The following is a 17,644-nucleotide window of genomic DNA, read 5'->3' as shown; positions in this document are numbered from 1 at the left end:
GTAGGCTTCTAGCCTATGCACCCAATGGCTGCCCTTCATGAAATCATGTCCCCGTTGAAATCTGGTTTTTCTGACTTGAGTGACAACTTTCTGGTTTGAGTCCATGGAGGACACACACTCGTGCTTTGACAAATGTGCTTAGTACATCTGATATTAATACACGTGTATTCTCACGAACAATTGATTTTGAAAATGTTTGTAAATACAAGGGTATTGTGTGTTTTATTAAAGCCTGGGGCTGACAAGTGTAACCATTACAGTATTATCTTTAGTTTCTGCACCATTAGTTTCGAAATTCTCACCTGTCATCTCTGCCTGACTTAAGAAGCAGCAGCACACTGATGAGATCCAGCCGGCCTGTAACCAGAGATACACAGGAGCATGAAAGTCAGGGGCAGTAAAGCGTGGTTTCTGGCACAGCCAGGGTCTTTTGTAACGCTGTGTGAAAAGCAAACAGACGATTGAGCCAAATGATTTTTCCATGCTATCTTTGGCATGGTGAGGAGTTGACAGAGGGAACATAACCACGCCGTGTTTTGGTAGGAGAGCATGGAGCTGGTGTACAATAAGTCCAAGCCTGTGGCTGTTACCGGAATGGCTTTCCCGACGGGAGACGTCAATAACTTCGTGGTTGGCAGTGAGGAAGGTACAGTCTACACGGCCTGTCGTCATGGAAGGTGATTTTGTGTTTTCTTACCAATGACGTGTTTCTCACTTCTGAAAGTCTGTTATCGCATTCTGGATTAGAACCACCTTGCGTTATGAGAAAGGCATAACTGAAGACATACAAACACACCTCAAGTTCCCATTATCTTAGAGATCCATCTGTTCTGGTCGTTAGCCATTGTAAATCTTGGATGGTTCACACCGCCTTGAGGAGAAAAGCCCAAGCTTCTTAGCGTATCATATAAGACCCTTGACTACCAAGCCTCAGCCTTCGGGCTCCAGCCACACACTCATGGGGGATAACAATCCCCAGACGTGGCTTACCCACCACACCTCCATGAATCCCCACCCTCTATTTCTCCCGTCAGGTCTGGCACCTCTCCTCTCTTCTTGGCACCTCTCCTCTCTTCTTGGCCTGGTTCATTCCTCCTCAGCCTTCAAGAGCCATTACAGAGGTCCTTCCACATGGAAGCTTCTCCTGACTCACTTGAGCAGAGAAAACCATTCCCTCCTTTATGGTTTCATAGAATTTTCATTCCTTTTATTCATTCGTGTTTCCAAGGAATACTTACTGAGAACCTACCGCATGCCCAGCACCGTGACATCATCAGGGTGCAGTAGGGAACAAAACAGACGTGGGGTTCATACTCTGCTTGAGGATTAAAGACAATAAACTAATAAACAAAGGAAACATGTGGCTTGAGATGGTAAGTACTACAGAGAAAATTTAAGTCAAATACATGGCATTGGACTATAGGCTGAAAGACAGGTTTGCTATTTTATATATTCGTATATATGCTTCTACAGTAGCGTTAATTACATTTCATTTCAACTATTCATTCATCTGCCATTTTTCTCTTATTAAACTCTTTCCATTTCATCATTGATTTTCTGCCCGGGGCCTGACACACAGTAAGTGAGGAGCTACAAATCTATATGGGGAATCAAGAAATAATAATAATAATAACCCAAATAATATAAAGAGATGCCTTGGGGCTCTTCCTCCCAATCAGAGAGATACAAGCCACCCTGAAGTTTCCAAGTGATAAGAATTCTGCCTTGACTGGGAGATTGGTGAATGCCCCTGGAAAACCGTCAGGAATAAAGTAGAGTCCAATAATTAGAATTATTGTAAAACTGCACGCAAGACTTAATGAACAGCCTCACCATCTTTTGAAAGGTTTGCTGTGTTCACTTTGGTACTTAGTTTTCTTTCACCTTAGGAGTTCTAATTCAGTTGATTTTCATCTCTTGTACACATCCCAGGCTGTTTAGATTTAATGAGAAATCAGAAATTGTTCCAAGTTTATTTTATACTCCGGTGTTTTTGTGATTTGTAGAAGTAATAAGCATCCACAGCCCAACTAGGTGGTTCTGCCGCTCACACAACATGAGCCGCGATGTGCCCACTGTTCTATACATACAAACAAGCAGTATTTCCCCGCTCACATGATTCAAAGATGAGTAGGAAGCGATGCCTCATAGTGCTATGCCCATAAAACTGGCTAAAACCATGATGCATTAAAGTCTTATGAAAGCATAAAAAGACCTGATAAAGTTGTTCCTTCGTGCAAACATTCACTGCACACCTACTTGGAGCCAAGTGTCCCACTAGGCGCTGCCTGGCATGCGGGCGCTGTGTAAACGTGGTTCCTGCCGGCGAGAGAGCGATGATGACGTGTCTGCAGTACACGTGTCTGCAGTACGGGTAGAAGGTCATAAGTGGCATGAGAGACGCACAGAGAGTGCAGGGGACCAAATACAGAGTCACAGCTTTATCTACACATTTATTAGAACCAACAAGGCATATAGTTTCCATGGACTTAATCCGGGACCGCAATTATCTGTGAAGCCTACGGAACACGTTCATTGATAACTTGCAGTTTTTTTTTTCTTTTTTAGTTTTTCTAATGTGAATAATGTTTTACACGGTGAACATTTTTGTTCTGTGGCTCTTGTCCTTTTTCAAGCACAATCAGAATTTGCAGTGTGGTTCAAAAGAAGGGTACCTAAGGTGAAAACCACAAATCTTTTTACCACACGCTTGATTTTGCTTCTTACATTGGCCCATCCATCTGAAATATAAAATACAGATCTTAATAAAGTTGTAGAAAAACAGGAATTTGGCTTCACAGTAATTTTAAATGGGTCATATAGGGCTAAGGGAGTGGGGGGGAGGGGGAAATTCTATTTTTCACCTAACATACAGAAGGTGAAAATCCACTTCCATAAATTAAATAAGGTCCTCATTTTGCACCCTATAAACCCTTTCAGGATGCTGTTAAGAGCAAGTGGAGTCTCACCAGGGGCCACTTCAAAGATCAGTTCCTCGTGTTCTTTAGAAGAGTTTAAATGATCATGTGTGGAACTGCTGTTAGCAGTTTCACTGGGCATAATTTTTGAGTGCCTGTTACAGGGAGCACACGCTGCAGCATTTTCTCATGATTTCAAATCTTGCTCAGCACATTGACATTTATTGGCGCTCCAGAAGCCCCAATGTTTTAATAACTTAATTTATTTTACGCTCAGCAACATAAGATTTAGATTCCACAATCCCTAAGTATTTCTCTTATTGATAACCTCATGCACATGGATTTTTAAAATACAGTGTTTGGGGCATTTTTTTTAACTGGGTAGGTTGTGTGCAGACTACTGTGTGATACCAGGGGGCTGGAAATAATCCCAGCTTAGTTGCATAAACGATATAGGTCCTTGGGTAATGTTCACAATATGTATCACTGTTTCTCAGATGTGCTTCTTTTGGGGGGAGGAAAAAAGGCCAAAGTTTGTCTCTTTCCCTTGTGGTTTCTTTCATCAAATATTTATTGAGCACTTACTATAGGCCAAATGCTTGGCCACAAGAAAAACTAGGCACCAGCCCTTATGGAAGTTACAATCAGTAGACTTGAAAACTTCTCTTCTTTCAGTGAAACCATTATTTTCTAAATATCACATTTAAGTTATGCATATCATATTGTGGTGGCAAGGGTTTCCACAAAGTATTAGCTTTTGAGATACATCAACTTCATTTAAGAAATTTCCTTGGAAAGATAAATGTAGGTATACAAGGGTGTGTGGAGGTCTGTAGCCAATGGGGTCCCCAGAAGGAGCTAAAATAGAATGTCTGCCACATGTCATCCTAAGGAGAGGAGTCTTATTCAGTAAAATATGAAAGCTTCTGAGATCGAAGTGTGTATGTTTTCCATTGATGTGCTGCATCAACAATGAGAGGATTTGAGGAACTCCTGAAAAAGGACTAAATGACAAAATTTGGTATTAAATTGAGAAGGTTAAAAAGATCACATTGCTCCATATTATCTTTTAATCATCAAAAGTTATCTAGCATCTTATTTCTCTCATGATAACTGTGAAAGTGCTTTCAGTGTTGGTGGTTTATGGTTGTCCTTCTAAATTACGGAGAAGTAATCACGCGGAGACAAGTTAGTTTTATTTTTAAAAGCAATCGCTGCTTTGCAAAGGTCACTGAAATTCTGCTCCTGTGTGGTCTTCATGCAGCAAAGCAGGTATCGGGGAGGTCTTCGAAGGTCACCAGGGGCCAGTGACTGGAATTAACTGCCACATGGCTGTGGGCCCAATCGACTTTTCACACCTGTTTGTCACGTCATCATTTGACTGGACCGTCAAACTGTGGACCACAAAGGTAAGAATGTCTCGATTTCGTTCTCTGTTAAATACACAGGCAAAGGGGACAGTTTTACTATTCAGAGCCTGTTGACGAGCCCAGTCTGCCTCTTTCTAGGTCCATTTTATTTATTTTAAAATATACAAGTGATACTTCAAAACATTCTAAATTTTAAAAATTTCAGCAATTCAAATACTGATAAAATGGAAGTCCTTCTTTACTAACCTTCACCCGCCTGCCACACCCCTCCTGCTGCCATCCCCGCCCTCTCCCTACTTTAGTGCTGACTGTGCGGAGCTCCATAGCACTGACTTACACACATGTGTACTTACGGAAATACGACTTGGGACTTGGTGGTTTGGGTTTTGGGGGCGTTTTTGGAGTCTTTGGTGGTTTTTAAGCTGGCAAATGGCACTCCATTAATTGTATTTTCAAAGGCAATTCTGACCCTGCTTGAGAGCAAAAAAAAAAGGGGGGGGGGAAGGCCACTGGAAGAAAGGTGCAGGAGGGCAGGGAATAAATGGCAGTGGTGTCAACCAGTAGTTTGGGATGGAGAGAAATAGATGGATTTGAGAACCATTTTTGAAGGAGAAGCCACAGACGTTGGTGACAGGATTTGATACAAGAATGGTGAGACCAGGAGTCATCAGGAACTAAGGCAAGTTACGGCCGGAGCCGCTGGAGACTGAGCTAATTGATCGCTGCATTCACTACCTGGAGAGCACCAGAGGAGGGGCCAGTTAGTGAAGAGCATTGTGCAGGTTAAATTTAAGGTGCTGGGACCCACGACTCACGATCTCCATTAGACAGTTTGCGATGTGAGACAGAAGTGGAGGGAGGCCTCTGGGCTGCAGGTACATACCCGGTCCCAGTCAGAATAGTGATCACTGGGGCGCCTGGGTGGCTCAGTCAGTTAAGCGTCTGCCTTTGACTCAGGTCATGATCCCAGTGTCCTGGGATGCAGCCCCGCATCTCACTCCCTCCTCAGCAGGGAGTCTGCTGCTCCCGCTCCCTCTGCCCTTCCCCCCATACATGCTTTCTCTCTCTCTCTCTCTGTCTCAAATAAATAAATAATCTTAAAAAAAAAAAAAAGGAATAGCAATCATTATTACAGTCCAAGCAGTGGATTTTAAAAGAAACGTTAAGAGTAGATCCAGAAAAAGAGGACTATTTAGGAAATAAACAGGAGAAATGAACTAGAAAAGGAGATTTAAAAAGTACCAACCTAAGAAATGGGGGAGGGGATTATAATTTTTGCGAGAGGGACTGTGGGAAGAGGACAGACAGAATTGGTCTCAACTGCATGAGAAACAACCTCACCTGTAAGAGAAATCCAAATTAAAATCAAGGTGAGAAATTTCTTTTCTTCTGTCATACTGACAAAAATCCAAAAGCAACATAGTCTGTGATGAGACTGAAAGAACCAGCCATTCTCACAGGCTGCAATTGCCAGTGAAAAACAGCACAATGCTGGAGAGAGGAATTTGGCAGTATATAAAAATAATTCATCATGCATATTTGCTCATTGTCAGAGCAATTCCTGCTTCTAGGAATCTATGCCAAAGGTATACTAGCAAAAATAAGAAAAAAGACATCTCTAGAAGGAGATTCATTGAAAGGCTACCTTGAATAGCAGAAGACTGGAGAGGACCCAAGAGTCCATCATTAGGGCTCTGGACAAATCAAAAGCAACCCATGTCCACATGAGAGAGTACGATTCAAGTGTAGGAAGAAATGCAGATTTCTTTATACTATTATGGAGTGATGTCTAGGATATATTTTTAAATGAGAAAAGCAAGGTGGAGAAAAGTGTAAGTTAGTATGTTGTCATTGTTTAATATTTATTTATGTATTTTTAAAAGTTGGAAAGATAGACACAGGTACACAAAATTATTCCTTACAAGGAGGCAGGAGGCGGAAAGAACCAAGAATAGCCATACTTTTTAAAAGATACTTTGTACCTTTGGCTTGGGAACCATGTAAATATTTTACATAGTTACAAAACAAAATAAAATTTTAAAAGTGGTACCTTAATAATGTAAAGTGGGGCACCTGGGTTTCTCAGTCAGTTAAGCATCTAACTCTTGATTTCAGCTCAGGTCATGACCTCCAGTCCTGGGATGGAGCCCTGCGTCAGGCTCCATGCTCAGCGGGGTGTCTGCTTGAGATTTTCTCTCTCTCCCTCTCCCTGTGGCTCTGCCCCTCCCCCACCTCTAAAATATATAAATAAATCTTTAAAAAATGTGAAGTAACATGAAACGAATCAACCTTAGTGTGGTTCAAATTGGAGGCAAAACATTACAGTATGGAATGATTCTGACTGTAAAATCTTGTTTTAACTATACATTTCAAAAGGGATATATTTTAAAGATAAAAAGAACTACAAAAAAAATTTTAACTACTTTTAGTACTCAGGTTGCTGGTGGTTGTTTTGTCACTGTTACTCTGATACCGTTGTGTTTGTATCATGAGATAAATGACTGCATTTGGTATCATTGAAGAGTGATATCAGCGGGGTTGAAAGGACATATAAGTGCCTGAATTGAGTAAAACCTCTGCAGTAATCCTGAATTTAAGTTGGACGTATGAGTAAGAATTTGTGGTGTGTGTTACCTTTAAATCTAAAAAATACATATTCAACAAAAAGGTCTAGAAACAATGACCAATCCAGTAGCAATGACACTCCTGGTGTCCAGTTTTTGCTCTCTAAATACCACTTATACTTAAAGAAACCAGAGATCCTGGAGGAAATCAGTGATTCTAGATCTGGAGCAGGAAATGGGTAAAATGAGCCTGGAATATTTCATCATAATAGAAAGCAAGGAAGCTACCAAACACTACGTATTTCTTGACAAAGGGTAATAGATTCATGAGTTCACCCTCACTGATATTCTTTGGCCTGCAGAAGTTTTCTCAATTTGGCTTCTAGGACCTTTGACAAGAAATATGTAGTGTTTGGTAACTTCCTTACTTTCTATGAGTTCATAATAATACTGAAAAAAGGGGGGGAAAACCTCATTAGTCATCTTTGGAGAACATGACGAAAGCCAATTCAATATTTTGGAAACTAATAAGTAAAAGAAAGAATTAATTATTTACTCTGAAAGACTCAAACATTTATTCTGTCTTTTCTATATGATTTGTACTTCAGGGCTACTTAAATTATTGATGAGGGGATGTTTTTCTTTGTAGAAATATCCCAGCTAATATAGGAAGATAGGATTTGAATATTAGGTAGTGATTATTGCTGATAACATTGTAAAAATAGAAACAACTTTCATGGTTATGGAAGTATACCATACCCCTTTTGAAACAGGCTTGTCCCCCAAATCAAATTCAAATCCTATCACTCTACCAGATCTCCGAATTTAGTGGCAATAGGAGATAAAGATGCAAAATATTAAGTACTACAGGAATGGAACCAGCCAAATCAAGGCTGTGGTGAAATCTACGGGACCTCCGATCTCATTTCTACAACAAAAGCCCAATTTTTTTCAAAGAAAAAAAAGAAATGGAGGTGGAAACTACATATTAAAACAAAATAGAATGAAACAGTACTTGAGAGTTTCAACCAATCTTAAAATATGAATCCCATATAGATCCTGATCTAGACACTCAACCCTTTAAAAAAAATTAGAGGGCTATTAGGAAATGGGAAAACCAACTAGATATTTGATGATATTTATGAACTATTATTTTTAGGTGTGATAATTATATTTTGATCATTTTAAGTAGTTTTATCTTCTAGAGATGCACACTGAAATTTTACAGAAGAAATCATATGTCAGAGATTTGCTTCAAAATAATCAGCTGGGAAGGGAGAGCGTGTGGACATAGATGAATTAGATTGTGCAAGTATTGATAAATATTGACGCTGGATATTGATATTATTCTATTTCCGAATATGTTTGACATTGGCTCCGTCGGTTGAGCGTCTGCCTTCAGCTCAGGTCATGATCCCAGGGTCCTGGGATCGAGCCCCGTGTCTGGCTTCCTACTCAATGGGGACTCTGCTTCTCCCTCTTCCTGTGCCCCTCTGCCTTCTTGTGCCTGCTCTCTCTCTCAAGTAAATAAATAAAAATCTTTTTTTTAAAAAAAAAAGAAATTTTCTATAATATAAAACTGAAAAACAAAACAAAACAGAAGAGAAGGGCGTGACCAAGAGTAACAAGTACTCCTTGGAAGTGTCATCAGGACTGCAGTACGTCCATTGTATTCAGTAGCTTCACTGTGCCCGTGGCAAGTACCGTTCCACTGGTGTGCTGTGGATGGGACACAGATAACAATGGGTTAAGGAGTGAGTGGAAAGCAAGGAAGCACTGAAGAAAAATCGAGAAGTTTGACTAGGAGGAGAGGAAGATGGGCAGTAGAGAGAGTTTTTCTTTTTCTTTTTCTATTTTTTTCTCTAAGATCGTAGAGACTCTCGAGGACGTTGCTGTTGTCTAACAGCCAGCAAAGGAGAAGAGTAGAAACACGGCAAGTGTAAGACAGAGAAAGGCTCCTGAAGATGCTTGAGTGGATGAGATGCATAGCACGGGCAGGGGTAACGTGTAAATTTGGGCAGTGGCATATCTTCCTTTGTAACGAAGGAACAGGAAAGGAAGGGGACAAACACGTGCAAGTGTGTAGGTTTGGTGAGTGAAAGCAGAGGGACGTCTCAGGTGGTCTTGTTTTCTCAGTGAAGCAGGAGATGAGTAGTCTGCTAAGTGGGACGCAGAGGGGCTGGAGGGAGCAGGTTGCAGCTGGTCATGGGAGAGAAGAGGAAGAGCAAATTTGGGAAGCAAAGATGGACTCTGGGGGTCTGGAAAACCCTGCTGGGTTGAAGACCAGAATGATCTAGTGGCATCAGTCTTCAGGACCAACTTCCTCCAAGAGAACTTAACAGCACAGATATGGATATGGATGAGGGGGACACATAATTGGCTCCAGGGCCAAAGCTTTCCCAGAATGTGATGGCGGGACAATCGAACGTAGGATCAAAAATAAGCGTGAGAGTATGTTTGATGTTAGAGGCTAAGGATTCTGTGCTGTGGCTGAAAGGAAATGAAAACAGACTGAGAAAGTAAAGGGAGCAAGGGTTTGGAAGCCTCTATAAGATCAAAGAATAGGTATGAAGGAAGGAATTGAATAGGAGAACTAGTAAAATAAGAGATTATTGTTAGAAAGTGAGCTGTTTGGATTTAGTAATTCACAACTGAAATAATTCCAAGTGATAAAAACAAACCAAACCAACCAAACAAAGGTCCAGGGTGTGGTCATGTTGTCACTGAAATCAAGTCCACATGAAGGTCATTGGAGCTGACGGGTCATGGAAATAAAAGGTCAAGGTTCTCGTGGGCTGTGGGCTTCAAAATGGGCCAGAATAGAGGCAAGACTGGGATGGAAAAGGAGATCGTGAGCCCTGGGTGTAAGTCTTCAGCAAATCAGGAAGAGAGGTCAGAAGAGGGAACGCATGAGAGAGACATGGCCTGAGCTTAAAAGGAGGACTTTTTACTGAGTGTCTACACCCTGGAGAGCAAAGACTTTATTTCACTCTTCTGAAACAGGATAGCCAGTAATGCACAGTTTCTACTTGAGAAGACAGCAAGGGAGGTGGTGAGCTTATGGGAGAGGGACGATTCCCCTGAGACAGGCAGCAGAGGGAGCTTTCCATGAGAAGGCTGAAAATGGAGGCCGAGGAGCTCATCATGGAATGGGAAACAGAGACACTGAGTGGATGGTTCAAGTGAAATAAGTACTAACAGAAATTCCTAGAAAATGCTCTAAGAATTTAGCAAGAATGGGGAGGGGAGATACTAAAAAAAAAAAAAGAGCCTAGAATTCTGAACAGAATGCTAATTCTTGCAAATCCTAGTGAGAACAGCATGCAGGAGGAAAGGATTAAATCACATTACATTGCCCTCCGTCCACCCCCAGCCACCAGATTTCATCTTTAAACCATGGTCAGGGGAGGCTTCCCATGGAAGCAGAAACCTTGTTGGAGTCATTTCCCTGGCAAGCACAGGACACGGCTGCCTTCCAGCTGATAACTTAACAAGGGAGAAGCCATTTTCATCGAAATGGCCGCAAGGCAGGAATCCACTCAGGAAATGCAGGCGATGAGCTGGAAAGATAAGTTTGTACTTGATTGTGCAGATTTATCTTTATTTTATAAATGATGGCAAGTCATTTTAGGACCGAACTAATCAAAATGGAATTTGGGGGAGTTTTCTATGGAAGGTGAATTCGCAAAGGTTGGCAGGAGGGTGGGAGCTCACCATTTATCGAGGTCACACTGCATGCCAGGCATTGTGCTTAATATGTTACATACGGTAAATGGTCCAGTAAGTCCTCACAGTCATGAGTGGATGCGTAGAGCTTGTGGAGGAGAACGCAAGCCTGAAACCAGCAAGGGGACCTGGTGACCAGAGGACTTGATTTGAGAGCAGAGTCAGTGGCGATCCTGGTATTTCTGCCTCAGGCATCCGAGGGGAAGAATGGTGGTGCCAATGACGGAGACAGGAAATAGAGGAGGGGCAAGCAGGGGTGGGGGGTAGAAAAGTAGCCGTCTGGGGCACGCTCCAGCTGAGCCCCCTGGAAATTCCTAAAAGGCAATTGAAAATAGTGGAGCTCGGGGATAAGAGTGAGGCTAAAAAAGCTCATAGATCTTGGGGCTGTGAGTTCAAGCCTCACACTGGGCATAGAGCTGACTTTTTGAAGAAAGATCTAGATGTGGCAGTGATCAGCCTATAGTCAGTCATTTATCCCAAAAGAAAATAAGAATCGATGTGAATTGAAGAGGACAGGGTGCAACCGTGGAGCGACAGCGGCTGTGGGGAGAGAAGGGATACGTGGACGGACAAGCAAGTAGAGGGTGGCGTTGACCCCAGCGCAGACTGAGGCTGGTTGCGGAGGGAGGAGGGAAGACCACTCTTTGAGGTCGGGCTGGAACTGCAGGAGCGGGGGCTAGCAGGGAAAGCCAGGCCCACGAAGCGTTTGGTTATTATAACTTTCTCAGAGACTTGAGCATGTTTGTGGCCTGAAGAGAAGGAGCCAGGGAAGAGTACAGGTGGACAGTGAGTGGTTGACAGTTAAGAAAGATGCTCTCAGGTGCCAGGGTGGGGTTGGCGAGGGGAGAAGAGGCAGGACACCGCTAAGGCTGGAGAAAGATGGGATGGGTTCAGCTATGTGGAAGGGGGAGGGGGAGCAGAGAATGAGAGAAGGTCCCTGTTCTCTGGTGGAGTAAGAGGCTCGCTCATCTGCCGACAGCAACAGGAAGTGGGATGTTGCGGGGGGGTGGTGTTGCAGGTCATGCAAGAGGTGGGACAGGCCACTGACTCCAGAGGATGTCTGAACGGCACCAATTTGAGGAGCAGATGGGGCTAAATATCAAAGATGCATTTCATAGGTGATGTCTGAGTTTTAACAAGAGTGCCAGGAATTGTGTAAAGTGGCGGTTGTGGACTCTAGTCTAAAGTCCTCACGAACCTCCTGAATCTGGCACTCAAAGCTGTCCACAACACGGGGCCTGCGCGGCTCAGTCGGTTAAGCGTCTGAGTCTTGATTTCGGCTCAGGTGCTCGCAGGGTCACATGGGGCTCTGTGCTGGGCATGGAGCCTGTTTAAGTTTCTCTCTCTCTCCCTCACCCTCTGCCCCTCCCCACCGTGCTCTCTCTCTCTCTTAAAAAAAAAAAAAAAAAAGGCCAAAAGCTGTCCCCAACTTACTGTAGCAGGTCGACAACTTCAGGCGTGGGGGATCTACCGCTTCTCTGAAATTCTAAGGCTTCTCGAAGTGTGGCCCCTCGATCATCTGGGCAGCTTTACTTGGGACTTACTAGAAATGCAAATTATCTGCATTGCCCTCAAGACATTCTGCATCAAAAACTCTGGGAGTGGGGCCAGCGATCTATGTTTTCATAAGCCCTGCAAGTGATCCCCACGCTGCTAGAATTTGCAGAGCCATGCTCTAAAGCGACGTGAAGTTCTGTCTCAAACTCCCCAACCTACAGAGCTCGTGGGGCAGTTCATTGATTTTGAGGTGTCTCTCCTCTCTCATCAGGGTTGTGTTAGGGAATGGGGGAGCTAGTTCAGGATTCAGGCAGGAGAATGGAAATCATTGTCCCACCCCCCAGTCAGGTTTCCTGATATAATTAATACCCTACTTGTTCTGGCCTGGGGTGTGTACTGTGAATATATTTGAAACCCCAAATTAATCATAAGCTTTGGTGGTGGTGTCCTAGAAGCAATGGTTCTCCTTGACACTCCTGGCAACACCGGCTAGAGTCTGTCTCCTCTTCTAAATCTAAACATGCATAAAATGTAAAGGAAATGGTAGCAGCATCTCCTAAAATTACTAGTCCCTTTTACAAGACTGACTGAAAGTAACCTCCTTTATCTTCATAAAAAGGGCAAAGTGAAAATACAAATATTGTTTTGAAAATACTGGAAATTAAAAAAAGGAAAGAAAATACTGGATATCAAGGCTTAGGTTTTTTTCATTCTTGTTGACAATGAGAATTTTCAGATAGTTGGAGAACAGAGAGAAAAATAAGATGGGTAATTATTTTTTGGACTCTCTGACAATGATGGTGACCTTGGTGATCTTTATTTTAAACTCATGTCGGAGTCATCTGATCATTTAAACGAGGATGAAAAAGGTCATGGTGGGGGCTTACTTGATCATCGAGTTAGTGATACCCTCCCACCAAGATTAGGTCTTAGTCCTTTTGGACTGCCGTAACAAAATCGCACAGAGTGGTTTCTAAACAGCAGGGGTGTGTTTCACTCCGTTCCGGAGGCTGGGAATCCCAAGATCAGGTGCCAGCATGCTCACGTTCTGGTGAAGTCCCTCTTCCTGGTTCATAGCCAGCCCCTTCTTACCATAGCCGGCACATGGCAGGGGCCTCGGGAGATCGTGAGGTCTCCTTTATAAGGCCACCAACCCCATTCATGAGGTGCCACCCTCATGACCTAAGCATCTCCCCAAGGCCCCACCTTCTGATACCATCCCATGGGGGATTAGGATTTCAACATAGGGATTTGGGGGGAACACAAACGTTCAGAACATAGCAGAGGGCAAATTAAATCCCATAAGGAAGAACCCTTCAAAGCGTAGAAAGAGTTGATGCTAAGAAATAAGACTTTGAACTAGTCAGGAGTCAAATTTAAAAAGTAGCTGCACTATAATACTTTGTGCATGAAAATAAGTGTGGCTCAAAAAGATACCCCCACCCCCAGCTTAAAGGCAAACCAAACGACAGGAAAATTTGGCAACACGGACATGCATTTCGTACATTCTACTGACCAAGAATTCACATTTCGAACACAAAGATAAAATAGTAGGCCAGAAAATCTGTATTCCAGGGGAGAATGGTATGCTGCAATTAGCGCACTGAGCAAAATGAATGTAATCTTGAAGACTTTAGCAAAGTCCATATCCACTCACTCTGCATAAGTAATGTGATTGCCAATGAGACAGTAGCACTTCACACACTTTTAGAGAGAAGCTATGATTTTAAAGATCAAGACTAAGACATACAATTTCTGTACATAGGATTTCAGAAATACCGTAGTTAAATGAAAAAGCATATTTGGAGAAAACGCAGTCATTGCCGATTCTCTTTGTGATTTGAAAAATTAATATTACTGTTAACTTTATATAGGGTTTTATTTAAATTTCCTATGAAGATTGCACAGGCTGAATTTTTGAATTGGGAAAGGCTAAAGGAAGAACACAATACTGTATATTTTTGGAGGTCTGGGCTTCTAAACGGTTCCCAAAAGTGTGGTTTGATTTATGGAGACCAACAAGCCACATTGACCGTAGGTGGAAAATTAACCTACCTACCAGTGTTATAGAACCTTGAAATTCTAACATGACTCTTTCTGTGTTCATCATCATAGTGAACTTACTAAGAGAGAATAAGTAACGCATGTTAGTGACAGAGGCTCTATTTTTGGAGGGGGGGTCAGGAACTTAAGACGTAATAATTAACAGTGTACTTTTTTTTTTAAAGCATAGTAACACAACCATTTTTGATAGTGACAGGAGCTTTGTTCATCACCTTAATTATCAACATATTGTATTTTAACTGCATGCAAGGGAAGTAAAGAATCACCTTGTCTTAGCGGATAAAGAGTGAAAATATAACCATGTGTAGAAAATAGTATTGTTATGGTTGGTTGCCACATAGGCAATATATGGGAGAGTCCAAATGAATATGTAAGAGCAAACAGTCATCGTGGCCTCACGGGCACGTAGGGGTAGAGCCTGGAAGATATAGAGAGAGTGCGAGTTCTCTACCTATCCACATGGAGGCCTCTCCTAGGAGATCTTCCATGTGAATTCCCACAATAAGCCATCATCTGTCTCTCTTCTCTGTATGCCCCACTTGTCCTTCCCTCCAACTTTTTAAAAACAAAACAGAGCACAGACACCCTGCCCTTGACTTTGCTGTCTCTTTCCCATCCTGTTTATCTTCTGCCTTTTCCCACAAAACTGAAGTTTTACCTCCTGCAATCTCTTTTATCTCCATGATCACCACTAAACCACCTCCTTCAAAAATTGTCTGCCCTCCTTCTTGCCTGTTCCAAGGGCATTTTGCCATTTTCATTTCCTTTCATGACTTTGCTGTTTCAATAATGTTGAGTAGTCCCTTGGAACATCCTTCTGTAATGTATCAATGAGGCTGTTTTTAAGAGAACAGTAGAAAGCTGCATACTTAAAAGTCTATCTTTGATGATCCTTTTAAAAAAATAATTATAAGAAATGCATTGCCTGAATAAATTCGATGGAGTACCAACTCTTACCTTTTACTATATCTTAGCCCATTAAACTTCCCATCCATCAAGAAATGCTGGAGTTGATACTTAGAAATGAAGTATGAACTCTTGGCTGGATTAAAACATTCATTATTCCACTCAGCTTTTCTGTTTGCTGAGGTTTGGGGTAATTTTCTTCCTGTACTGTAGTTTAGCTTAGTGGCTAGACAAGTTATGAGTCTTTGGACTTTTTATCATTGCATCCAGTTTGGAAAGTTTCAGTGGATTCCAATTAAACATTGGGTTAATATTTATTTTGGTCCTGGTGCAGCTTCTAAGGATTTAGGTTCTTGATACTGTTCATGTATTTGCCAGCTCAGTCTATTCCTTTAGTCTTCAAAAGGCTCAAATTTCTTCTGCTTGTAGTGATCATAGCCTCCAAGTCCTTTCTGTGTTAAAACTTTGGGGCCCTAAAATTCAACTCCTTTATGTTGACTGGTCAGGCAGATGGTCTGACTTAACCCACGTGTTGGCATTCCATGTGGCTCCTGGGCAGCACGCTGGGGTGCTGTCATCCAAGAACCGTTCAGGACACACATTTGATTGACGGAAATCACTGACTTCCCTCAAATGTATCTTGACACTGTACAATCTATCCTAGCAGCCAACCTACCTTTCAGTCCTTTTAACAAAATGTCTTTGAACAAAACGGAGCATCCGAAAACAAAATTTTCTAAGTGAGTGAAGGGTGATGACTTTGCACAAATTAGAAAGATAATCTTCAATTTCTAAGCAACTACTGTGAAATCAATAAATATTACCTATTTCACATTGACATCCTCTGCCAGGGTTTAAATGTAAGATGACAATCTTACCTGATTGTTTTTTTCCATCTTAGCTACTAGGGAAGAATGATAATTTCAATTTTTTATGAATAAAAAAATTTGGAAAAATTTTGTTTTTAAGGAAAAACAGTGGTTTTTTACCTTTAAAATGAATCCACCAAAAATGATTGTGTATTGTAATAAATGTTAAGTATGGCCATATTACACATAATGCAATAATAAAAATAGTTTTGTCTTGCTCACTGAATCGCATTTAGTGTACATAGAGTTTCCAACCTTTCCCTGTGAGACCACGAGCTCCTTGAGAGTAGGCTCACATTATTCTGTCTGCATCCCCAGTACCTGGCAGAGTGCTTGGCACCTGGTAGACACTTAATAAATCATCGAATTAATACATGAATGAATAATCCCTGGGTTTTTAAAAGATGTACATTAAAGACATACTGTAGCAAATATTTAGTTAGCAGTGGTTTCGAGCCATAAAATTCATAGCCATAATTTAGAAATATAATAATTAGAAAACTGAGGTTAAGCTTTAAAAATCCTATTAGGAAATATTTAAAAACTGTAATTTTGTGAAAAAAAAAATAAGGCAACCATCCAGGAGCAGAGTGGCCTCCTAAATATTTTTCTTACGAAGTAGATGAGTAGGATTCCAATTAGTTTGTAAGAATGATCTGGAGAGCTGGGCAACCAGAGTATGTGTCCTTAGCCCTCTCTCACACTCGGGAGGTTGTTATCCCAGGGGCGAGGGACGAGGCTCTTCTACAGGCTGACAGTCCTCTTTCGGGCGCCATAGCCCAGTGCGTGCGGGAGTGCTCTTTCTCAAGAGACCCCTGGCAAAGCCTGTCCTTGGTGGGATAGGATGTCCCCCCCAAAAAAAGGGGGCTGACTCTCTCTAAGTCACAGTTTATAAGAAAAAATCCTAACTCAACCTGCAGCTGGTGGGGCGAGGACGGAGAAGGAAAGGTGCTGAAGATCTTCTCCACATAGGTGCCATCCAAACTGGGGTTCGAAGGGCTTCGTTCGGTAGAGGGACACAGGGAAGGGCTTTCAAGTAAAAGGAACGGAGTGTTCAAAAACAGAAGGATGGGATAGTTGACACCCTGGTTGTGTGACTTCAGGGAAAGTAGTCTCCCTGTCTGTGCTGCGGTTTACTCCTCTCTCCAGCGGCTGCTACAACGCTACCGACCTCATGGGGTACCTGTGAAGGTGAAATGAGTTGGGATGGATAAAGCTCTCAGAACAGTGCCAGGCAGACAGCAGGAAGCACCGTGAAAGAAGTAGCAATGCAATCATTGCTATTAAATATAGTTATTGTTAATGTTGTCGTTATTTGGATATTAAACTAGCTTGGTCGGGCTGTAGCATTGGGTGCAAGGTGACCAGAAGGGAAGAATAAAAGGGGGCCTCTGGGGGCAAAAAGGGGCCAGATGGTGAAAGACAGTCCGTGATGCCATGGTTGGAGAATAGACTTTCTTCTGAAGATGATAAGAATCATAGCTTATGGTAAAGTGGGGACTCACCACCTGTGGCTTAATGTCGTGCAGCATGAGACAGGGCACTAAGGACATGTCCCCACCCCCTCAGGATTCTGACCCATAGCGTAAGCGTCCTATGCTACATGGGACGACTGCCTCCTCAGATTACCAGCAATACGGGGTTCCACATGAACCTCTGCGCACATCCTATAGCCCCTCCTATCTTAACATTACTTGATTAGACCATTAATGCACACTCTTCAGTTCTAC

At 42.3% G+C, this 17,644-nt stretch overlaps 1 protein-coding gene across 4 annotated transcripts in view; it reads left to right on the top strand.

Annotated features, from left to right (window-relative positions):
- DYNC1I1 (dynein cytoplasmic 1 intermediate chain 1) overlaps positions 1-17,644 on the top strand; it is a 265,154-nt gene that overhangs the window by 203,476 nt on the left and 44,034 nt on the right. For all 4 annotated transcript variants that reach the window (XM_008686272.2, XM_008686271.2, XM_040644258.1 and 1 more), the window contains 2 exons: positions 544-677; positions 4,183-4,327. In XM_008686272.2, the coding sequence (XP_008684494.1) occupies positions 544-677; positions 4,183-4,327 (279 nt within the window). The remainder of the gene's footprint in view (positions 1-543; positions 678-4,182; positions 4,328-17,644) is intronic.

Source organism: Ursus maritimus, unplaced genomic scaffold (genome assembly GCF_017311325.1).
Source record: "Ursus maritimus isolate PB19 unplaced genomic scaffold, ASM1731132v1 scaffold_3, whole genome shotgun sequence".
NCBI classification, from domain to species: Eukaryota; Metazoa; Chordata; class Mammalia; order Carnivora; family Ursidae; genus Ursus; species Ursus maritimus.
This window is presented reverse-complemented; position numbering and strand designations above follow the sequence as displayed.